A 25,063-nucleotide genomic window follows, 5' to 3' on the forward strand; every position below is an offset into this window, starting at 1 on the left:
GAAGTCCAGGGAATTTCTATGGTGCAAAATGAAGGGCCTAGTTTCAAGTGTAAGTCAAGCATATTTATGCACACAATTAGAAACATGCCCCCCACCCCTTGGTCATGATCCAATTAACTAGCAGGGAATTAAGACTGACTTTACTAATGTATGCTTTATTCTAGCATACACTAAATATGTAATGGTATTGTACAGTCAGTAGTTTTTTAAGCACTTTGGCTGTAAGTTTAGCTTCATTTAGGAGACGAGCGACCTACATCCAATAGCTGAATAGTTGTGCTTTTTAACCTCATGACCCACCATCCAGTTTTACCTGACAGGAATTCCTATGGATAGCAAAGTTCTGTCTATGTGCAATAGTACTTTTTTTTTCTGTCAAAAGAAATGCTTAGCATGAGACAGTAGTTTCCATGCTAAGGTTTCAACATGGATATAAAGTGGCTGATGTGTAGAGTGAGCCCCACAAAGCTTTCTGCGTAGTTCTACTGTTCCATTTGCTTTTTCATTCCAGCGCATTCTCGGTATTTGAGTGCATAGTAGATTTTCACTGGCTTTAGGTCAATGGTTTCCTTTGGCTGCAGTGAATAAGATGTGGCAAGAAAAATGCTGCAGTTCCATCCTCTGGTATAACATTGAGGAAATCTCTTAGTTCCAATTCCATTGTAACAACTGATAAAGCTTCTGCCCAGGACAGGGAGGTTATTTTTGTTAAAAAAAAAAAAAAAAGAAAAAAAAAAGGAACAAAAAAACACCATTAACAATGTCATTACTAATTAAAGTCATCAAATTATCTAAATATTATACTTGGAATCAAATTTGAGACCACACACAATTATGAAAAAAAAAAATCTCAGGTGAAAGAGCATATAAACAGAAATACATCTCAGAGTGAAATCCTACCTCTCTCTCTATTCATCAGGTCTACGTGTGGCACTAATGCTTACAGAATTCTGACCTGTTACTTCAACTGTTTTGCACAAAGTGGAAAGAAAGCACTAGAAATATACCACAGTACCCTAACTCAGAATAACTTGTAGTATGTCATGTGCTGTGAGCAGCTTCTGAGATCCAGTTGAGTACAAACTGAAACCCAGGAAGTTCCATGTCCATGTGAGGAAGAACTTCTTTCTTGTGAGGATGCCAGAGCCCTGGCACAGGCTGCCCAGAGAGGCTGTGGAGGCTCCTGCTCTGGAGATCTTCGAAACCCGCCTGGATGGACCCTGTGCCCCTGCTCTGGGTGTCCCTGCTGGAGCAGGGGGGTTGGACTGGATGATCCCTAGAGGTCCCTGTCAACCTGAACCATTCTGGGATTCTGCAATTGCATGTTCTGATTAATGCAAAGTTATTGCGTGAAAATACTGAAAAGAAAAAATCTGTCACTAGAAACTGAAACTTTATGGTACAGTTTGGCAACCTGTTCTACAGCATGCAACCCAGGTGTGTTGTTGTTCTGCCCTCAGAACAGACAACAGAGATAGTTTTGTTTTCATTCAATCTTCTTATTCCATCAAAAACACACAAACTGACCCTCAACTATGCATTATTACTGTCTTCCTACAAACACTTAACACTGGGACTATGTCAGCTCAGGACTGGTTCCTCTGCTGCTTTACTTCCACTGCTCAAAGAGCCGGGAGCAACCCCCTTCCCAACCCCCAAAAATGAACGACGACATTTTCTTCTGCTTAATACTGCCAACTATCAGTAACACACAGCAGCTTTTCAATCTATGGCTCAATCATAAAAGGACACTTAAGCGCTCCATAGGATGATGAGTAATAGCCTGACAGCTATTGCTTACACCCCTAGACACTTAGCCTAGAAAAAAGAGCAATTACTGTTCCTGCTATCTGAGAGCTTTTTGTGGTATTTTTCATGACTTATAACGAGGTAATACTAGCACTGTGAAGTGTTCTGCACACTGCAGAATGCTGCCCAACTATCTCAATAGCTGCTGAGCAGTATTAGCTTCGCCCATGTAAAGGGGTCCCTTCTTTCCACATATCACACTGATAATCATTAGCCTGCGCAACGTTCAGAGCACTGCATGCCATACAGGAGCTTCTTGAGCCTCCTTGTCATCATGATATTTACCTTTAAGTGAGGAAATATGAACGGGACAGTAATTTCCAGTAAGTCTGGTTCTCTTGTAAAGCTCAGGAAGCAGCCTGTTCCACCACAGAGCCTAAGTCAAAACATCAACAACAACAAACTAAAAGTGTGAACTAACAATGCCTGCAATTAAAACCCTAAAACACCTGCTAAAGATATACCGAACTAAGACCAGATGTGTGCAACTGCCCTTAGGTTAAGATGAACTCAGGAGTTAGTTTATATAATGATTTGATTCTTGCATAAGTATTATTTTCAAATTTCACTTTTATACTTTAATATTTAAACTGTAACCTCTTCCAGCACCTCTACAGATAAGAAAGCTTATAGTTCAGAACATGTGTATATAATACATAATTAGTGACACACTGATGCAGTAAGAAAAGTAAGATTTTTTTTTTCCTTCCAAACAACTTCATGCAAAGTGATAGGTAAGTGGTAAACACTAGAACTCTGCTCTGTTACCTGTCCCAATCCATCAGTTGTAGTGGATTAGGTTTTTTTTGTGTACTTTTTGTAAGAACAGAGAGGGGAAAGGATTTCTTTCCTTTTCTTACACAGATGGTAACACTTTTCTTGCACCTGTCTTCATGTTCAGTACTGTAACCTCACACTCAATTCTACCAGTAACATGGAAACAATCAAAAAAACTACTTTCAAATCTGAAAATAAGCAGTAATTTGGTTTTAGAATGGAACACTGGTATCTCCAGGTGGCAGGAAATCAACTTTGCCGATTCTAGCAAGCAGAACTGTGCACAGTTCATTAAGCAGCTGTGGGACAGCTCTTTCTGTTGAGAAAGTGGGACATAAGGAATATAATTTAATTTCCTTAATGAACTAGTATCATTCTTAGGCTATAAGGTCAGGTGTCACTAGGCTGCTTGAAGAACATGTTTAAAAGTGGTTTTATTTGAAGGACCATCATTTCCCAGCTTATCACTAAAATCTGATATATTACACAATGCTGTCAAATATTATTTAGAACACTGATTGGTGAGACTGGCTTTTTATTTACAGTGGAAAAAAAAAGCACATTATTCTTCTTTTCTGAGGCACTCTGCCATCTGAATGATTCTTTACTAAAATTAATACAAGCAGTCACATTTTTATTAAGGAATTGTGAAAGAAATATATATTCTCATTAAAATTAGTAGGGATTCAGCTATGAAATTTCAGTACAAAGTGAGAAGCTGAAAACAAGCTAAGCATTTTGCTCTGAAAGCAGGGCTATTTGATCTCTTCAGCTGTGCACATGTAACAGGGATAACAGTGTTTAAAAAAATGCATGAGTTTAGCAACGGCAGCTCACCCGACTCTCATCTTTCAGTTCATGTTGAGCATATAAAACAACTGCATCAGGACACTTGTTCAAAAGCATGTCGAGAGAATCCTCATACTTTCCTAGACGCGTACTGCAGAGAACACTGATGGTGAGGCCAGCATTGCCATCCTCTGACAGAGGCTCCAAGAAAGGCAGAGCTGAAGCTACATTGATTGACTGACTACATAAAATAGACTGAAAACAAGAAGAAAAGCTATTTGTGGATTTAAGTCAAACTTTGCTGGAAAAATTAGCCACACTTTTAAAACAAAAGTTTTCACTTTCACTTACTGTAACAGTTTTAAAATAATATTACCTTTAATGACAGTTACTGATAACTGGGCAAGTAAGTGTGGAATAGACTGTAAATGAATATATCATTGTTACAGACATATCCTTGAGGTATTTCTTTCTTCTGTAATTCAATGCGTCTTTTAGCTCAAGTTGGATAACAGAAGTCTTATCCTAGAAACAGCTTTATTATTATACATGGCAGTACAGTTTGAGTGTTCGGTAGACACTAATAAAAGACCTCAACCCTGCAGTTTTCCTTGAGCAAGGCTGAAGTGCCAACAATGCAAGTTTTGTGTTTTTTTCCCACCACTATAGATAGATTCAAACACAAATGATCATTTGCAGAACAGGTGTAAGCTGCAAAGGTTTCATACCTGTAGTTTTGAGATATCTTCAGGATAATCTTGATCAAAGGGAGATCCCACTGCCATTATGAAAGTTACCCAAGGGAAAATCAACCCGAAATGATTACAGGAATTTATCTATACAAGAAAGAAGTTTTAGTATCAGAAAATTTTCTGCTGTTACAGATCAATGTGAAACCCGCTCCAAGTGAAGAAAATTCCATTCTCAAGTAGCGTACTTTAGAAGAGCAGTTGTTTTTTCTTTTGGTTCATATTACTGAGTAAAGAATAAACTGAAAAGTTACTTCAACTTAGTTCTGTATTCCAGATTTATAATTCAGAAAACTTTATAGTAATCCACTCACAGATTTTCTCATTGAGTCAGTTTTGTAAAATTTGAAACAGTCCACTGGACAAACTGCCTTTTTTTTTTTTTTTTTTTTTTTTTTTCATTTAAGCCCTTATTCCTGTCCAGAATTGAAATTCCTGTTGAAAGTTTACTTGTAAACGTACCCAAATAGTAAAATTGACCTGAAACAAGAATATCCATTTGGTTAAGTCCACACAACGTTACGTGTTGCACCTTTCAAACAACTGTCCAGAATTACATTACTCAAGACAGTATTTGAATGAACTTTGCCTGGATTATGAAATCATAAAAACTTTCTCTGAGTGCACAGATGTACTTACCAGATCCTCTGTTGTTTTCAGTGGTTTGGTTTCAGGAAATTTCCTCTTTGATATTCTCCAAACATACTGACAAATTAACCTCAGCAAGAGTTCCTGAAGCACTTCTTCCTGAGAGCATACTACAAGAAGAGCTTCCCAAAAATCTACTAAGAGCTGAGGGACAGTGTTTTCACTGCTATTGCACAATGTCTAAGAACAAAAAAACAAAACAAAAACTAGCAAGTTAGCACAGAATATGGCAACTATTGAGAGCAGTAGTTAGAGGAAACAAGAATAACAGTTTCTCACTTTTTTAGCAGAGGCAGTGGTTGCTTTGTGTTCTGATGCACTTCTAATGAGTATGATTTTACATAACACACTGATAGGCAAAGTAAAAAGGTTTTGGAATGATTTTAATACAATCCAGCCTGAATTATGTTATTTGATTTCTTCTTGGAGACTGACTCCACTGTTAGAAATCATTTATTCAACATGCATTTACAGACCTGCTAAACTGAAGATTTCAATGTATCAACAGCTAAGCAGGCACCTTCTAAAGAAACATCTTAATGGAAGGAAAGCCTGCAATAAGTAAATATTGTGTAGCTCACCTGCAGGTACTGGTAAGACCCACACAGGAGATGCTTCAGGCCTTTAACATCTGATGTGTCAGGTATATCAATCTCTAATATTTAATTGACTTCAGAGTAGCTTTAAAAAAGCCATTAAAATGAATCTAGCAAAACTGGCCACCTCCATTCCTCTCTTTCAGAAGAAACCTTGTAATGTGTGGGAACAACAATATTGATGAGCAAAGCAGCCTGAGCCAGCATAACTATGAGAAAAATAAAAGAAAAAAAATAATCACAGTCTAACCTTGAAAAAGGTATCTGCTTCTTCCAGTTCCATTTTACTGTTCTCATATAAAGCCACAATGGCAGCCACCAGTAACCCAGGTTGTGTCTCCTTCAGATGAACAGAAAATTCAGTCGGAATAACAATTCCTTCCTTATGCTGTCTCAAGAGTTTTGGCTGCCCAACGAAGCCAAAGGCCAGTATTGTCTGCGGACACAGAGATAAATCAGGTGAAGAATTCAATCCACATACCAATTGACCCACCAAACTCAGTATTTGCTCTGGCAATCAAGCTTGCAGATGAAATAAAAGGAGAGCTGGTGGAAGAAAATAAATGCTCTCTCTACAACTTATAGGAAAGCTTTCCAGAGACCAACCTCTAATCTATGTGCTGAACACTGGCTGCTAAATGTTATGTTATTGCACTGAACACTGGAAGTACCATGCTGTTTTGAGTTATGTGGAGCTACTATGCACATAAAAGGGTTTTATTACAAAATCCCAGTCAGTCAACAAGATGTTTTGAAAGTCAATGAATGGAAATTCAGTAGGACTACTTTGCTGAAGTATGATTTGAAAATACCCTTGAAACAATGATCAAAATGTGCTGTACTAAGTAATTTCTTGAGTTTCAACTGCTTTTGATTGTAAACATGACAAGATACTATTTCTGTTTTAAAGACACTGGTGACTGAGCACTGCAGCAAGTTGCCCAGAGAGTTTTTGGAGTCTCCTTCCTTGGAGATATTCAAAAGCCATTTGGACAAAATCCTGTGCAATGTGCTCTAGGTGACACTGCTTGAGTGGGGTTGGGCTATATGATCTCCAAAGGTCCTGTCCAACCTCACCCATCCTGTGATTCTCTCTGGGAAATTACACCTAAACAAATTAAGCAAAATACACAGAAAATATAAGGTACATCTAGAAACAAAATTCAGATTTTTACATGCCTATGCATGCAACTTGTTTTTCCTTATTTCCTGAAAAGTTGTATTTTTCTCAAGTTCCCAGTAAAAAGCTTTTTACAGATGAGCTGCAAACATTCTTCTAATATGGTACTCCCACACGTGCTTTCTTTTTAAGACCCTTTCTCATTCTTCACTCCTACACACTGTGATAGAATGTGTATTGCACCTAACACAGCCATTTCCCTTGAACTGGCTGTGTATGCCTAAAACAGCAGGTGATGCTAAATACCCCTGCTGTTGATAGAGCTTGAATTGTAAGGCTGGAAACCATGGAGTGCATTACTAATCCTGAAAGTTCCCCTGAGCTTCTCCTATTTTGATATTTAACCTTGGAACAACCATCAATTTATTTAAAAAGCTCTTAAAATACCATCAGCTTACTCTCAAGAAGACAGTGCACTTCAAGCTCTGTAACATGGAAATATTCAACTGTCCTAATCATAAAATCATTAAGGTTGAAAAGGACCTCTAGAGTTCTAGTCCAACCACCCTCCACACGCAATTAATCTTAACATGTAATTTAAAGATTGGTCTCAATCTGAAACCACATGATAGGGACGGCTTCACTAACAATATTTTTTCTACCGATTAGGAGTTCTTACTTTGTTATCACTAATGTCTATTCTGATGCAATCTGTACAGAGGCTGAGTGCCTTGACTGCCCTAGAAGATGGGAAATTATGTATATTAAATAGATACAGAAATCATGGCTCGTGTGCACTAAGGACATTCTTCTCAAGAGCAATTTCTCAAGGGCTGTTAGCACAGACAGCTAAGTTTTCATGGGCATGTCAACCAAAGGGTGGAAGAACGCTGCTATATAAGCCTGCCATGTTGGCTCTGCAGAGCCTGTTACACTGCAGTAAACAGCACTTAGCTTAGCAAGAATTAATAGTTTTGTAAATTCTGCACACTTGGTAAGACTCTGCCAGGATAAGACTACTCTTGCTGCAAGGTGAACTGTACAGTCCCAGCATATGCCAGCCCTCAAGCCCAGGTCTGTCCTTGCAGACATTCAGTGGAGACTACACAGCATATCAGGAGGAAAATGAAGAGTGACTGAAAGACTCTCATGGTAAAACACAACCACAAGCCAAGAACTATTCACACTACTTAAAAAGGGGTGAATAGCTCATGCTTTAAGCATCTTACCTCCTTATAGGAGTCCATCTCATGCTTATACATCATCAGGTCTCCCATTTTCAGAGCCACGAAAGCCTTGGTAAGCGTCAGGACCACTGATGGCACAATCTTTTCTATCTTCTGAAGGTAACTCATAGCTGTTGAAGGACATACATTCCTCATGCAGGGAGTGCAGATGATATGTGGCAGCTGGACAGGTTCAGTAAGGTAGAATATTTGGAGAACTTTGGTCGTCAATTCCTGATTAAAAAGAAAAAGCCATTTAACCGCTTCAACCTTTCCAGATATACAGTCTTTCACAGCATATGAAACAGCATGTAGAGAGAGACAAACGACTTTGCTATCAAATCAGAGCTATCAAATCCTGCCTCCTACCTTCCCAGTAAAAGTAAAGGAACTTTGTTTGAGAGCAAATCAGTCCATTCTCTGGTGGATGAGAGAACATCCACCACAGTGAATCAGTTTTACAAATCTGTACAGTTTGTCAGCGTTCAAAATAAGAGTTTGCTCTGCTACAGGAATGAGCGTTTAAAGAAATGGGGGATGATAGAAATTTGATAAACTTTCCTAGCATAGAAGTATCTCCAGGTGTAACTGGGAGCCAGATCATTAGCAACATGCATCTCAGTAGCAAATACACTGCTTGACAGTGGTCAGAAGTACCAGAATTTTCTTTTTACAGTTAACTGAAATTGCTTGCTCTTTTGTAAATATAAAAAGGAAGAGGAAAAAAAAAAAAAAGAAGTAGAACAGTAGTAGAGCCCAGCTGTTTCAAAGGAAACTTTAATTAAAATTTGACACACAAAATTATAAAGTAAAATTAGTTCTCAAAATTAGAACTTAACCAGTAGATTAAAAAAAGTCTTTTTCCTACCTGACTTAATTCTTCATTTAAGTCTTCATTAAGAGAGTGAGTTAAGTAAAACAGAAATCCTCTTTCATATTTCTGTTTTTCATCACCTTGTGAAACTACTCGCTCTAAAACTTCCGTCATGGATAAACCAGACATTCTGTAGTAAGGCAATGCAAGGTGGTAATCCTTTGTGTCAAACCTGAAAAAAACAGAGGAAGGGGTAAAATGAAGTTAAGGGCAACAGCTTTGCCACTGATCTTTTTAAGAACTAAAATAATGCACCAGTCAAAACTGCACACACAAATACCTTCAAATATCTAGACATGCTGAATAGAAAACCAGTAAGTTGTTTTGGTAGAATAAAAGTGCTAAGATAGAATACTGAACAATAATATATTTTAACTTTCAGGGTTGCATTAATAGAAACAAAAGTGCACCTGTATCACTGACATCCAAAACATATACCTGCTGTAGCAGTCTCCTAGGAAAGCACAGCTTTCTCTAAATGCTGTTAGAAGTTCTTCTTTATCATCTGCTTTAAGGAAACCAGGGTCCATTACAGCTGCTCTGACTAATAAGTGAGCTTCACTGAGAAGATGGATGCAACTCTCAGTTTTTATGTTTTCATATGTTCTACTATAATCCACCTAAAACAGATATAGCAGATATTTAGGTCTTTGGCAGAAATAAAGAATATACAGGAACAAATCTAGAGAGGAGAAGAGGAGAGCAGCCATGTGAAACAGCATATGGACTACCCATGAAAAATACATTACAGTATATGTAGCAATAAAATGGAGAGATTATATTACAATACTTCAGTCACCAAACAACAAATGCAGGAACTGGACAATACCATTTCTCTATAAAGCTGGATAGTTGAAACAGTGTTTATAATATATAAATTCCAGCCAGATTCTGAATCAGAGTTTTTTCTGGATTTGATGCTGCCAGTCTTTCTAGAACTAGAGAGAAAGAAGAAATGAGTTTTCAGTGTCCAAATAAACATTATGCAGACAAAAAATGAGCCATGATTTGACAGTCTAAATGCATAAATAAATATGTTTGAACACTTGAAAATTACGTTGTGAATTTAAATAATAATGTTTAATAACTCAGTGGACATGCATGCTCATAAACCAGAGACAGCATGGTTAGGAACCATCAAGTACCATCAAGTACATCTTCACCTGTGTTTTAACATCAGATAGTATTATATACTTCCACAAAGATGAGTAATAAATTAATCAAGATGTATACTTATTTTCTGTAAGGTTTACTGTACTTTTACTCCTGCAGCTCCATTAAAGTGTGCTTTTAGTCTAACACATTGTTTTAGTCTAACACGTTTAATGCCTTAAGGTTAAAATACCGTAGGAAATGACAGACTCTTCGTCTTCGGTATTTTACTAATATTTAATCTTTTTTTTTTTTAATTATGGTGTTAAGTAGACTAGCACTTGTTCAACTGATTAACTTTACAGGAGGTAGAAAACATTTCTTCCTAAAATGCCAACTATGAACCTTGAAAAAATATAAGTAGTAGAAGACAGTGTGTCTTCATTTTGTGCTACAACATGTTTTGCTAGCCTGCAACTTTAGTAGTCATATTATTTTTCTTTCTCAAGAGAAGTATTTTTCTTTTGAATAACAGATACGTTCTTAGAAATGTTATTTTAACATTAGTCATGAAAGTTACAGCTTTTCAGTATTTTGAGTAACTTATTTGGTTGATTTCAGCCATTTGTGATTTCAACCGTCCTCCCTCATTTCTTCCATGTCATTTAATGCAACATAATTCAAAACTCAATGCTTAATTTCTGTTCTCATCCACTGCCCTTTGCCCCCACTGCCCCCCCCAAAGTCTGTTTACCTATGTATGCTCAACCTCTGTTCTTATCTACTGTTCTGTGAACATTTCCAGAACCACCTTTTCACAGAGGATCCTCCTTCCAACTCCAACACCCAGAAATTCAACACTGAACACATAGACATCTCGCTCAAAGACACAAATCCTTACAGCATCCTCCTTGTAGGTTTTCTTCTTTCAGTAATATCTTCTGTGTCGGCCTTAATCAGAAGTATTACATGGTTCTTGAAATGACAGATAGCTCTTGGTCCTATAAAAAGCTGCATTCTTAATGTGCAGACATCTAGTGACACAGGTGGACAAGCCTATGAAGAAAACCAACTGTTCTGTAATTTCAACTAATGTATACTTTGACTCTAAATTAAAAGACGTGTGAGGAAAAAAAAATGTATTTTTATGCCCAATAATACGATACAACAATATTTACTCTTTCCCAACTTTGAATGCTTCAGTCAGACTTGGCAACTGCAGATGCAGCTCTAGCTTTGTCTCAAAATAACTAAGCCTGAGTTTGGTACCTAACATGGACCACTTAAATGAATGTGACCAAGTTGTAAAAGATTGCCTAACATAGCCTAAGAAGTCCCATTTCAGTTGTCTATAATATATTACGTAACTATAGCTGTAACAATAAGCAAGGGAATATATTTCTACTTCCTGAATTTCAACTTTGATTTGTTCAATATGTGCTTTTCAGCCAAGATTTACCATATCCTCCACAAGAAGCTAAGCTACAAAAGTAAAGATGCAACCTTATTTGTCCAATACATTCCGAATTTATAGCTTTAAGAAGGTAAAATACTGCATTTAAATATTAACATTTTTCAAGAAAGCTTAGAATTTTTTGTAAACTTTGTTACTCACACCACTGCACTGAATAAACGTTCCTAAGTTTAAGAAGCAGGGGTCCGAACTTGTGCCTGGTCTGGAACGAGGCCAGAAACCGTCATGAGCCAGACAGAAACAGACCCGGACAGCTCTGAATATGGGTTTATCACTTAAAACCACAGCATGATAGAGATATTGTAAAGTTTTCATGTCCTCTGTCTACATGTCCAAAGAAAAATCTCACATACTAACTTAAAATCTATTTCAGTCTGTTTTTATTGACATTTATCCTGTTCTTACAGATAAGTAATGTGAGAAAGTGGAAAAGTCTACACTTGCAAAAGATAAAAAGCCTTCTGTAAAAAACACCCTAAGTATCTGCCAAACAGACCTGTTCAAAGGTCTGTACCGTTCTTACAAAAACATACATTTGAAGTACACCTGGGCGGGGAAAGAACAGAACAGGGGCTTCAAGATGCATAGGCTCTACAGACACCATCAGCTGCAATAAAGGAAAACTGTGCACTCTTCTTTCCGATGGGTAAACAAAGCATGGAATTTGGTCTAAAATATATGTTCTTTATAGCTTTTAGTGGATTTGGAAACATTCTACTAATATTCTAGCTCTTAAAAGGCAATAGTAGATTGTGCAGGGGGGTTGGACTAGATGATCTCCAGATATCCCTTCCAACCCTAAGCATTCTGTGATTCTGTGCGTGTTTCACTGATATATTTGTAGACCATGAGAATGCAGTTTGTCACAAATTAAAGTCAAATAGTAGTTATAGATATTATTCTATTGTTTCAACCAAAAAAGGAAAGCATAGTGAAAGAAACTGTAAGGAAACTAAGCACCACACTACTGTTTGTATTTTTAATTTTTTCACCGAGTACAAGACAACAAAGTGCACCTTCACAGTTGTATCAATGTATGGATCCTCATCACGAGCTGCTGCTGCACTGCATCGCACTGTGAAACACTGTAAGCTCTCACTAAAGGGGAAAAAAGAAACTACATTGATTACAACAACAACAAAGGAAGAAAAAGTTAGACTGGCAGTAACTGACTAGCAAAGAGTTCAAAGAATCAGGTATTTTTCCTTAAATGGGCCTAGAAGCACAGGCTGGAAGCTGTGCTGTGCTATCATATAAACCTACCCAGAGATTTCAGGAGAGGCTACGAAGGCTGTATTTTAGAGACAATGAAAAAAGCAGATAGAATGGTAGTGATATCATTAGCAAATTCATAAACACAGTACCTTGTAATGACATGCAGGAATTGTGGAGTGAGAACTGCCTGCTCTGACTTCTCTGAATATTGGTAAGTAGAGATCAGTTCTACTAACTTCCCAACAGAGTAGAGATATCCAACATAAGGTAAAGAGAAAAAGCAAAAGAGACTCAATAGCTCTCTCTTGTTCTTTGTTTCTCCATGGGCTGTCACAGAACTTCCTAGAAGTAACAATAAAAAAGACATTTCATATAGCCGATAAATCAAAACCTTGCAATTACTTTGTTATCCTAAAAGATAAACAGACCTGCATCAAGTTCCAGCTTGGTTTTGTTATTAGATACAGAAGAGAACTGTATGAGCATCAGTGTACAGGTCTGAAATACATTTAATTTGCAAGTCGTAAGCAATCTCATTTGAAGGCAATTCTAACAAGAGAGTGGATGTGTCACTGAGTGAAGAAACTCCACAGATGTAACAGCATGTAGGAGTCTAGGCAGACTAGTCACAACTAGGTGCCCATAGACCGAATGGCCGCCCTGATCACATACAAGTCCTCATGAGTTTATTTATAAATTTTACTTATAAAGCTGATTTGGGAAGTAAAAGCCATGTCCAGATTCTACAGATTCTCTTACTGAAAACTAAATCACAACAAAACGTCAGTTAGCTGGAGCTGAATGGCAAGTAGATCATTCGGTTAGGTCAGCTGTGACTTGGAAGAGGGTTTGCTATTTAACAGAACAGGTACAAAAATAAGCAGGCAGCTAGTAAAGGTAACGGATTAAGTTTTTTGACGTTTCTGCTGAGGCCTAAGCTAGTGTGTGTTAGTAACCCATAAGCTTCGAATCTATCCTCTTCTGTTGTTAACAGGAAACTTGTGTATTAACAATTACCAGTGATTACCACTGCTAAAAATAATGAGAAGTGCTGTAGGATCTCATGATAACAATGAGGATAAATACGTTCATGCAATGTCAAAAGTGGCCATTTTGTGATGTAAAATTAATAAGTACAGAATTGATAAGAACAGATCTAGATGACTTCTTTCGACATGGTGGCCTGACATTTTATTTTAAGGTTTCTACAGAATTCAGAGAAATGTCAACATTTTTTGTTAACGGAAGCTCAGTGTAAATTACGAAAAGGGAAGAATAAAAGACCTTAATAAAAAATATTCTGACATTCTGACTGGAACAGGGTCCAAAAGACCTATATTCCCTTTCCCATGTCTCTTGTGACACAGACCATAATGCAGACATGAATATGCATCTACCTGTCTGGTACATAGGAAGCAGCTGAAGAGAGTGCAACTTCGTCTCTTCACAAAAGCCAAAAGGTGACTGATCAGGTGTAAACCGTCTGGAAAGAAAAAGCCAAAACAACAACAGGGAATATTGGTGAAAAAAAACATTCCCAGGTACTCTGGACAAGCAAGCAGCAGTAATAGCCGTAGCTGAAGTTTTAATACTCCTGTTGCTGTGCGCTACTGAACTCCCCTGACACTCTGCCTACTCTTCATCTAATTACCATGGCAATGCTCACAAGCATGTTCTCACATAGAGACAACTATACCAAATGCTTGCAATCAAAAATCAAAATGACTGCATGTTAAATTTTACACTCATTGCAAGATAAATTGAGTCTTTTTCCCCCTTTTATTCAACTGAACCATACATAACAGTCCATCTTCAGTCATGGATTTCCTCCCTATTACTTAATGTGTCATTCCTTTTTCTGCTTTGCTTTGAAATTCACTACTGGACTGTGACATTGATTATTCTTCAACTTTGAATGAATGTTTAATGGTTTTGATACTAACAAAATAGTGTAGTTTCTTAGTGCTTAAGGTATTTGATAAACTCTCTTCTTCCAGATGGACAAAGGGAGATTTTTCTTTTAGATGTACCTGAATAGGTATTACTTCAGCTGAAGCTGATGAAGGCTACAGCATAAATAAAACCTAAGTTTGGCCAGCTGTGCCTTGATTACAATCTCCAGCTTCAAAAGGACTATTGGTTTTCTTGTATGTTATCCTTTAAAGCAGCCTTCTCTAAACAGTAACTCCTTTGCAATAAGATGTGTAAAACTTGGTTTTGGGGGCTCAACAGGCAAACAAGTACGAAAATTATGCTTACAAAAGGCAACTCCTCCTGATATCTCACAAGAGCTGCCATAAATGCTCTTTGCAGGATACAACAAGCAGGCAAGATGGAAAGCAGACATTGTTTAAGCATCATCAAAACTGCAAAACCATTAAAGCTCAATTTCATTTCAAGGAGAATAAGTGGTCGCATTCCTCAAACAAAATAAGTCTTAGGCTACACAGGGCCAAAAATGGGTCACCTTTTTGGCATGTCAGCATTTACACAGTGCAATACCCTTTATAAATAGTCTCCAAGTCAAATCATACTTTCAAAAAAAATTTAACTTTTCAGTCATACTTTCAAAAAATTATGAACTGACCATCTTGGCTTGTGAGAAGTAGTAGGATACATGGACATACAGCCTACAAAAGGAAAACGCATTTTTAATACCTGAAAAGCAGATACCGCACTTGGAAGTACTCTGAACCTTCTGTAGCTAATCCTGTTGATTCCAGCACGATGGGTATCTCACATAACTTACTTTCTTCCCCAAGCAGTTCCACTGGCTTCTGACAGATGACAAACTCATCTGACTCAAGCTGCACAGTATGTGCTGGAGGACCATCGTCTTTCATACCTTAACAATGAAAACGCCGCATTCATTGTTCAAACCAGTTCCAGTAAGAAACTGAGGTGACACAATTAAACACTCCAGTTGAAGCTGCCTAATTAGCAGGCTCATTCAAACTCTTAGAACTTGAAGAGAGCTGGGCCTAAAGACAGGAACAATCTTTCATTTAAAACCTCAACTGTCATAACACCTAGAAGTCAAGAGTCATGAAAAAACAGGTAAACTGCTCAATATAAGGCATGAATGAAATAACCTGCTCTGTCTGGCAAGCTATCAAGTAAGAAAAAGCCATGGATAATCAGAAAGGTTTTAAACTGGGAAAGGCAGCTATGACAGAATGCTGGGTTTTCTTAAACTCACTTATGCTCTGGAAAACAAGTCCTTAATTTTAAGTAATACAATTTTAAGTAATAATAATAAAAAAAGCACAGAGGTATGAAACTATTCTCTGAATTAAGATTTGTCTTCTGTCAATGAGGAATATTCCAGCTTGCACTCTCCCTACCTGAAAAACTTTTTTTTTTTTTTAAACTCTGCATTATTTTTTTCTAGGTAAAGTTTCCACTTCTAAAAGAAACTCATCTTCTTTTTAATTTTTTTTCAATTACAAATAACATTTTTTCTTAAGTTTGTAGATGTTTGTTTCATCTTTTTAGAAATACAGGTAATTATACAGGCATGGATTACCTGCAATATGGGAAAACACAGCCTACTAGCTAAGTAGTAATATATTTCTAGATTTTCTAAGAGTTTATGGCAAGCCCCAAAAGAAGACAAAATACTGAAAAGGAACATTGCTTACTTCCTCCTCATCCTGGTTCTGATCTCGAAAATAGGTACAGAAGTGCACATGCATTGCCATAAAAACTCTCTTACTTAAACACAAAATGCTAAAGGTTCGAAGGGACCTTTGAAGATCACCTAGTCCAACCCCCCTGCACACGCAGGGTCACCTAGAGCATGTGACACAGGGTGGCATCCAGGCGATTTTGAAGATCTCCGGAGGAGACTCCACAACCTCTCTGGGCAGCCTGCTCCAGGGCTCTCTCATCCTCACTGCCAAGAAATTTTTCCTTAAGTTCCACATGACCCGCTTGGACGCAGCCCTGTGCCACGTGCTCTAGGTGACCCTGCGTGTGCAGGGGGGTTGGACTCAATGACCTCTAGAGGTCCCTTCCAACTTTAACCATTCTGTGATTCCATGATGCGGCCTTTGATGACATCACAGAAGAGACATAATCCTGTGGCTACAGAGCTTGTACTATCCTGCAAGTATCTGCAAAGGCATATTTGTTTTAGGCCTTAGCTCTAACTACAGACAGTACAACATACCCTAATACATTCAAGCTAACGGTCCTAAGGCTACCTGGAATTTTTTTTTGAGGGGCAACAATCTTGATGCAGCCACTTTGAGAGTAACAAGAATCAGTTAACAGATTCTAGCAGATATATATATATGTATATGTACATTCACACACATTTTTCACTTACCTCTGTCCACAGGCGCCTGCAGTGTACTAACGCCATGTGTACATTGTCCCACGCTGTCTGTATCTTGTTGCGTCAGCTCCAGTTTCAGGATCAGGACATCCAGCTCCGTTGTTATGGCTATATAGCTGGCACAAAATGCAACTTCTGCAGGAATTATATTATTAATGTGTAAAATTAAGGAGCGTTCAAAATCCAAAACAGTCAAGTTTTGATTTATGACCAGGTATTTCAAACTGAACATCACCAGTTTATTCTTGCAGCCCACAAGAAGGTTTCCATTTACAGGACAACATGAAATGCACAGTGGAGGATCCGAAAGTGGCATTTCCACAATTGACATCTGCTCTTTCAAGGTTTCACCATATGACTCTTCCATCTTGTGACCCACCATCCGGACACACACACGAGGGCTCCCAGATGACATGCATCTCCAGTTTGTATATGCTCTTAGGAAAGTTGCTTTGTTTTTCTCTTCAATTGTTACCACGTAGTCTCCTGCAAAAAGAATGGCAGTACCGTTACCGGCCCCGCGAGCCCGCAGCCCAGCACCGTTACCGCCCGTCCGAGCCCCCCGCAGCCCCTGGGCGAGCCCCGCGGCGCCCCGCGCACACCTGCGCGGCTGTGTGCCATACGCAGCACGGCCCCCAGCGTGGCGAAGGAGCCCAGCGGCTCGCAGCGGCCCTGCTCGCGCACGGCGAACACCTCCACCCCGCAGCTGGCCGCCGCACAGGCCACGAAGAGCTCGTCTTGCCCGCAACAAAAGTGCGCCGGCTCCTGCTTGCAGGGCACCACTTGCTGCGACCCGAAAGGGTGCAGGTTGTAAAGCTGCACCATGGCCGCGCAGCGCCGATGGCGGAACCGCCGGACGCGACGGCACTTCCCCGCCACGGAGCCGAGCGCGAAGGCGCATGCACCGCGCGGCTGGGCCTGCGCCTGCGCCTGCGCCCTGAGCCGCGCTGCTCGGGCCGCCCCTGGGCGGTGGCCCCGCGGGCTGGGTGCTCCCTTGGCGCCCGCCGGAGCGCTCCCGGGTCGCGCGGGGCGCCGCGCTCTAGAGGCGACTTCCGGGGCTGGGCTGCGCAGGGAGGCGCCGCGGACGGGGAGCTCTTGCTGAATGTGCTGCGTATTCGGAGTCCAGCCCCTCGGGGTGGGCGAAGTAGGCGACTCAGAGCGGGGTTCAGCCTGGAGCGGCGGTAGCCGAGCACTGCTTGCTCTGGTCTGACATCTTTTCAGTATCCTATGTATGCAAATACAAAGGCATTTGTTTTTTAAAAGTATTTTTTTCTTTAAAACTTCATACACTGCGCATACGGGATGCTATACAAATCCTAGTAGTATTTCTGAAAATATTTCTGGGTATCTTCAGTATATGTAGTCAAAAATTACTTGGTGTTTGTTTTCCCTTCTAAGTTTATAAAACATGTAGCCTTTTCAGGATTCAGAACTTAACGATTCTAAGTCAGTGGATCACCAGTCTTTACTGAGCTGATTGTGCTATGATTTCAATGTTTCACAATCAACTGTAAAATCATTAAATTGAATATAACATTAAAGAATATTCATGAAGTAGTTCTAGTAAAGAAACTTAAGAAAAAAAAAAGACTATGGTATTTTTAAATCAGATGTTAGATCATTTATTTTTCCTTTTATCTAAAGAAAATCAAATGGATGGAACCTTTCCTGTTAGAAAATTTACTCTTGCGTGTGTTCCATTTTTTCTTTTGAAAATGGCAGGTTTTATGATAATGAGTCATCTCATAGTAAGTGCTAGTTCAGTTCAAAACTGCAATGGCCTATGGTACAACTACAGTCAAGTAAACTAATTACTCATGTACAATATTATTTAGCTTCAAAAATTTTTACTGAAGTCTTTTGTGAACCCAATCTTCAGGGAAGAATGGAAGAAACCAGATTCCTATGTATTGTGCAGACAGATTTGGAATAATCGTAACACTTTAGTTCTGAAACAACCTGAGTGGAAACAGTTTCCTGCTTGGGAGAAAGCAAAATGAAGGTAGGATATGTAACAGAACATGTCAGGATCATAGAAAGTTGGTCACCACTTTCTGATTTCTTTTACAATTTGCATCCACTGGATGCCACCAAAGCTACAAATTAAAATGGTCCTTGCTTAGAGAGTATAGAACAGTAGGTAGAACTTTAAAGGTTTATTTGAAAAATCAAACAAGTGAACAGGATTCTGATTTTTTTGTTGTTGTTGAAATTTTCAGACTTCAGTTTTCTTAATATTCTTCTCCTTCCTCAGCCTCTGCTTCCACTGAATCTACACCAACTTCTTCATAATCCTTTTCAAGGGCAGCCAGATCTTCTCGAGCCTCAGAAAATTCTCCTTCCTCCATTCCTTCTCCAACATACCAGTGTACAAAGGCACGCTTAGCATACATGAGATCAAATTTATGATCAAGACGAGCCCATGCTTCAGCAATAGCAGTTGTATTACTCAGCATACACACAGCTCGCTGCACCTTTGCAAGGTCACCACCTGGCACCACAGTTGGAGGCTGATAGTTAATTCCCACCTTCAAGAAAAGAAAATAAAATCCTTTGTAGTGAATGCTGATTCTTTAGAACTTACTCCTGTCATCAATGAAAAAAACCACCATGGTTATGAACAAATAAACCAGCTTACCATTACTTTTCATCAAAACCATTAACAAAATCCTAATTACAGGATCAAGTCAAATGGGGCTAGCATTAAGTGAGACAGGTTGATCTATAGATTTTTTTTCCCTTATGGATTATGAGGTGTAAACCACAAAAATGAACGTGGAAGGACCATGAAGAAACTATTGAAAGCGAGAGCTTACTAGAATCTAATTAGAACATAAAGGTCCAGTCTTTCCAAGTCCTGAACGTGTGCATAATAGCTGGACAAAATCCTTGATGGAGAATCTGATACTGATATGGTAAAAAGTTTACATTTGGGAGTTAAAAAAACAAAACCCACCAGGTTTGTCCCAGCAGTAGAAGTGGGACCTACTAAACTTAAGTCACTGGAATACAGATCTAGCAGTTAACATCATCTGCCATTTTAAGATATCTTTAAATGTTTTGGAAGTTACTGCATTGAAGTACTACTCGGATCACTGAAAACACTATTTGTTGAGGATCATTTATACTTCCTCTATACATAATTCAGTTTTTTTAACACTTGGAATGAACAAAAATATGCTGTAATTTTTCAATAATCATCTGTTAACTGTTTTAAGATCCTCAGTACTGCCTATTCATATAATTGCTAGGTTTATGTTTATTAACCTGATAAGGAATTTTCATTCATGTTGCAGTATCTTACATTTTTTGTTTAAAAATCTGAGATATTAACAGCTCAGTAGCAAGGACATTATGACACTGTAGAATCACTATTACCTACAAATACTATGTAATTCCTAATACTTCAAACATTAGGTAATTTCTAAGTTATGCAAGTACCTTGAATCCAGTTGGGCACCAATCCACAAACTGAATGGTTCGCTTAGTCTTGATAGTAGCAATAGCTGCATTAACATCTTTGGGAACAACATCACCTCTATATAGCATACAGCAGGCCATATACTTGCCATGACGAGGGTCACATTTTACCATCTGGTTGGCTGGTTCAAAACAAGCATTTGTAATTTCAGCCACTGATAACTGCTCATGGTATGCTTTTTCAGCAGAGATGACAGGGGCGTATGTTGCAAGGGGAAAATGAATTCGTGGATATGGAACAAGGTTAGTCTGAAACTCTGTCAGATCTACATTGAGGGCTCCATCAAAACGCAGGGAGGCTGTGATGGAGGAGACAATTTGCCCAATTAGTCGATTTAAATTGGTGTAAGTAGGCCGCTCAATGTCAAGATTGCGACGACATATATCATAAATAGCTTCATTATCTACCATGAAAGCACAGTCTGAATGCTCCAATGTTGTGTGAGTAGTTAGAATTGAGTTGTAAGGTTCCACTACAGCAGTGGAAACCTGTGGCGCTGGATAAATTGCAAACTCTAGTTTAGATTTTTTGCCATAGTCAACAGAGAGCCTTTCCATGAGGAGAGATGCAAACCCTGAACCAGTGCCGCCTCCAAAACTGTGAAAGATAAGGAAACCTTGCAGCCCTGTACACAGATCAGCCTATAACGGGATGAAAAAAAAGGTAGGAGAAAAGAAAATGTTATTAATGACTTTGCAGATGGTAATATTAAAAAAATATATTAATTCTAGATTATTATAATAAAAAATACCAGCATCCTTGAAGATGCATACCTTTTATTCAAAACTGCTAGTGCCTCTTTATACCTGTTATTGAGTATTGTTTCATATTAAAAAGCTGAATTAGTTGTTGATATCATTTTAATGCTACTGTAAGCAAGAGCAACTGTACACCACTGTATTAAACTAGAATATATATAACTGGGTTACAGCTTTGGGAATGTAAACAGACTCTATTTCAGCATGCAGTAAATATTGAAGTACTGAAACCAAGTTTTTTGATGTTTCCTAATTTAACTAGTCAGGCAATCACTTTTTCACTTTGAATCACATGATCTTATGAACTTTTTCCCAGTCAGAATATCCTAGAATAAGTATTTTAAATTGCTAAACATTCAACTAAGTCCTGAGGTTTAAGGTACCGAAAATGTTTTGCAAGATGCATAACAGTATGATTCAACTTGAAAATAACAAAACACTAGTGTGAAATGCCATAATTACACTCATTTAGGGGACTTATAATGTTATGAGATATCCTTAAAATACCTTCAGATAATGATATTTCAGTTATTAAAAGAAATGCTGTTTTTATGGCCTGAGTGGTTATTTAACTCACGGGACAGAGGGGTAGGGCAGGGATATCAAACTAAAAATACTATCTATGCTTAAAAGCAAAGAACAGCCATAACTATAGATAACTATCAGTTATTTTAAATACTGACTTGCAGTGCTAATGCTTACCAGCTTGCGAATGCGATCTAGCACTAGATCAACAATCTCTTTTCCAATGGTATAATGGCCTCTGGCATAATTATTTGCTGCATCTTCCTTCCCAGTAATGAGCTGTTCAGGATGGAATAACTGCCTATATGTGCCTGTACGTACTTCATCTGTGAAGAAAAAAAAAAAAATCAAAATAACACAAGGACATAATACTGATCTGTTCAATTCTTTGTGCTGCTAGTAAGCCTACAAGGCAAAATAAAATGTAGACACTAGCCCTGACTATTCCTGCAGCTTGTCTAAACTAGTGTAAATGGTTGGCACAACTTTAGTCCCCTTGTTTGAAGGAAAACAGGTGGTTGCAAAGCAATGTTTGAATCCAGGAATATGGAGGTGGTTCAGGAAACTACACAGACAAGATTCACATACATGCAAGATTCTGAATAGAAATTAAACCAAGCTCTGTATACAACACAACAATTCAGGTATTTTCCACAGGCTGTAAAATAGTTCTTTTTTTTTGCAAGTGTTACCCTTAGAAAGACTGTATTTCATTTCTTTCAAATATAGAAAAAGTAGAGAAAAATAGCACTTTATATGAACGATCTTGTAAGTTTGGTACGTACCAACTACAGTTGGCTCAAGGTCCACAAATACTGCTCTGGGAACATGTTTACCAGCTCCTGTCTCACTGAAGAAAGTGTTAAAGGAATCATCTCCACCTCCAATAGTTTTATCACTCGGCATCTGACCATCAGGCTGGATCCCATGTTCCAGACAATACAATTCCCAACACGCATTGCCAATCTGAACACCAGCCTGACCAACGTGGATAGATATGCATTCACGCTGGAAATTAAAAACAGAACAACAATAACAGGGGGTACACAGATACCTGTCCTCCAGATGCAAATGTCATAACTAGTTTTCTGGGAGTTTTATTACCATAATCCTTCTGTTGCAAGTATTCCCTAACGTTGTTATCATACTGATCATATTGTCTGCTACTCGGAAGACTCCCTTACCTCAATTGACCTGGACAATGGCTTTAGATTTTACAGGCTACCATCTTATGGATGGCATATTCTCTGTTAAGCACATGGCATGAAAACACTATCTTCATCCCTTACCATGCTGGATGCATAGTTTTTTGATATTCTAGCTACTCTTTCACCTTTCTTTAATTGGAAGACTTCTATATATAGTAGTAACCCAAAATTTCTTCAATTTGTTGCCAGGTCATGTATAGGGTAAACACTGCATGAACCTTCCCTGCATAGGATCTCTTAATATGCTTTAATGACAAACAGAGGTATCTAGAAACTGAGAATCTGTATGGTTTCCTCTACTAACCTATCCCAGTGTCTCAATCAAGTGCTATCTGCCCACTTTTTATCAGCTTTGATAAAGCTAGGCAAGTATGTTGCATACCTTTAATCTGTTCTGAATAAATCCTTTCCCCTCCTTACATCAGAAATTTAAATAACCTTCTAGCTGCTTGTTACCTCGTGTCTAGGGAAAGTGGAAGTGGAAAAGAAAAAGTAGGGTATTTGGACATGTCTTTCCTATCTTGTCTCCTTGATTTCATGTTTTAATTCTCACCATCATGATTTTGTCAGAAGTCTTTAGACAGTGAAATTAACCACCCTCATTTCCACGTCTATCCAGGCTGCCCCAAGTTTCCATGGCTTTCTTGCCACCTCACCATTTCCAGCTTCCCGCAACCTGCCGGCACACGACTTCCAGAGCCTGAGGAAGAAGCGCCAGATCTCAAGCACCGATCCCGCCCCTTCGGCAGCGCGCCGCTCGCCACCACACGGCGCCACGGTATTGGCTGCCGCTCGGACTCCTCTCCTCTGATTGGCTGCGCACAGCACTCGAAAGATTCGGAAGCCATGACAACCAAACCGACAGCGCAATGGTTGGTTCATCCGATTTTGTGTCCTCTCGCTACCACTCGAGTGTTTTATCCTGCTCCTTACCTTCCCTTTATTTAGTGCAGCCAGCACACTATTAACAGCACTTCGTTGTTTTTGTATGCACTCTTACTCCACTAGCTACCCACCCGTTTCCACACCTAACTTCTCCTGAACTATTTTACACAAGTTTCTCTCCTCCCCAATCTTTCCGCCTTACTGCTGATGCTAAAGCTCCTCACAAGTGCTGCCTGCAAGTCCTGTTCCAATACAAGCAATCCTGAACTCCCCAGACCTGTTGCAAAAGATGCAGCCCCCGAATTCCCTTCTCTCCCCGGTCGCGAGGATCCCATTCCCCACCATGTTGCCTTGCTGGGGTGAGGAGTTTCCGCTGTGTCAGACCACGTCCGCCTCTCTGCGCCGAACAGCACCAACTGTCAACGGCCGCCCGCCTCGCGCCTCACGCCCGCGCGCCCTGCCTTCCCATTGGCTGGTTCCAGTACGCGCGGAGGCGAACGGAGGCCTCTGATTAGCTGAGCGCCGCCGTCTTTCTATGTGGGGTGCTGTTTGTCACACCCTCGCGCGCAGGCGTGAGAGCTGCGACTGTCTACCGCGGTGCTGCTCGGGCGCCCTTGGGCGGGAAAGCGCCCGCCTCCGCCTCGGCCTGGGGCTGGCGGCCGGGCCCCCGCGCTCCTTGGAGCGCTCGCCTCGCCTCAGCGCGGCGCTGTCTACCCTGAGTGGCACAGTGGGTGCCTCCGCGGCGACTCGTCGCGGGCGGGCGGCGGTCGCGCCGGCTCTGCAGGCTCTTGGAGGCGGCGGTGGCCGCGGAGCGCTGCCCGGCTGGAGACGCCTCGCGCCGCGGCCGCCTTGACGAGGTCGCGAGGAGCCTGCGGTGCGTCTGGGGGGCGGCACGTGATGTCCCTCAGCAGCGGTCGCAAGGGCAGGTACGGCATGAGAGGCTGGAAGTGCCCTCCAGCGGTAGAAATGGGACGTCCAGAGCAGAAGCTCTCTTGCTTTCTGGGGTAGCTGCCTCCCCACAGGCTTCTATTGTGCCAAGCAAAACTTGCTTCTTTTACAGTGTTCACGGTGTACCCTCTTCGTGTGGCCACTGCTCTGCAGAGATGCTTCATCGTGGGTGCAGGAGTCTGCAATAAAGAGAAGATCAAACTGGTCCAGAGAAATGCAGTAAATGCATTGTGAGTTTCTTGAGTAGGAGCAAGGATTATTTTCATGTAACACCAGTTGTGCAAAACAGCCTGAGAGAGATATCACAGAGAAAAACATATATATAGCTAAAAAAATTATTTGTTTTAATGCTTTTTCAGTCCAGATTGGACAGGAAAGTATTTCAGTCTAAATAGTCCTTTGTTTTCTTTCAATATTTGACTTTTTAACCAGAATGTTCCTTATTAATGGTCTTGTATTTAGGAGTATTCAGTCCAGGTTATTATTGTTATCTCTATATATGATAAAGTGAAATGTGAGGAAAATAATACTTTGCTCAGACAGTTGCCTG

At 39.7% G+C, this 25,063-nt stretch overlaps 2 protein-coding genes across 2 annotated transcripts; both read right to left on the reverse strand.

Moving 5' to 3' along the window:
• Positions 1-467: 467 nt before the first annotated feature.
• HPS3 (HPS3 biogenesis of lysosomal organelles complex 2 subunit 1) lies at positions 468-17,541 on the reverse strand. Its single transcript, XM_088530499.1, has 17 exons — positions 17,311-17,541; positions 16,700-17,194; positions 15,028-15,214; positions 13,767-13,852; positions 12,519-12,711; positions 12,171-12,252; positions 10,582-10,736; positions 9,418-9,526; positions 9,027-9,208; positions 8,583-8,760; positions 7,718-7,948; positions 5,619-5,804; positions 4,764-4,952; positions 4,104-4,211; positions 3,424-3,630; positions 2,095-2,185; positions 468-681 (listed from the first exon to the last, which is right to left on the reverse strand). Exons 1-17 carry the CDS (start codon positions 17,531-17,533, stop codon positions 554-556), a joined length of 3,030 nt encoding a protein of 1,009 aa, XP_088386625.1. The 5' UTR covers positions 17,534-17,541; the 3' UTR covers positions 468-553.
• A 1,308-nt stretch (positions 17,542-18,849) lies between these two features.
• LOC104569884 (tubulin alpha-3 chain) lies at positions 18,850-23,982 on the reverse strand. The gene is made up of 5 exons (XM_010216883.2): positions 23,908-23,982; positions 22,258-22,480; positions 21,650-21,798; positions 20,150-20,830; positions 18,850-19,236 (listed from the first exon to the last, which is right to left on the reverse strand). The coding sequence occupies exons 1-5, from the start codon at positions 23,908-23,910 to the stop codon at positions 18,940-18,942; spliced, it is 1,353 nt and encodes a 450-aa protein (XP_010215185.2). The 5' UTR covers positions 23,911-23,982; the 3' UTR covers positions 18,850-18,939.
• Positions 23,983-25,063: the final 1,081 nt, after the last annotated feature.

This window comes from Tinamus guttatus, unplaced genomic scaffold, assembly GCF_059628265.1.
Source record: "Tinamus guttatus ecotype Peru unplaced genomic scaffold, ASM5962826v1 Tinamus_guttatus_pri_ptg000376l, whole genome shotgun sequence".
NCBI classification, from domain to species: domain Eukaryota; kingdom Metazoa; phylum Chordata; class Aves; order Tinamiformes; family Tinamidae; genus Tinamus; species Tinamus guttatus.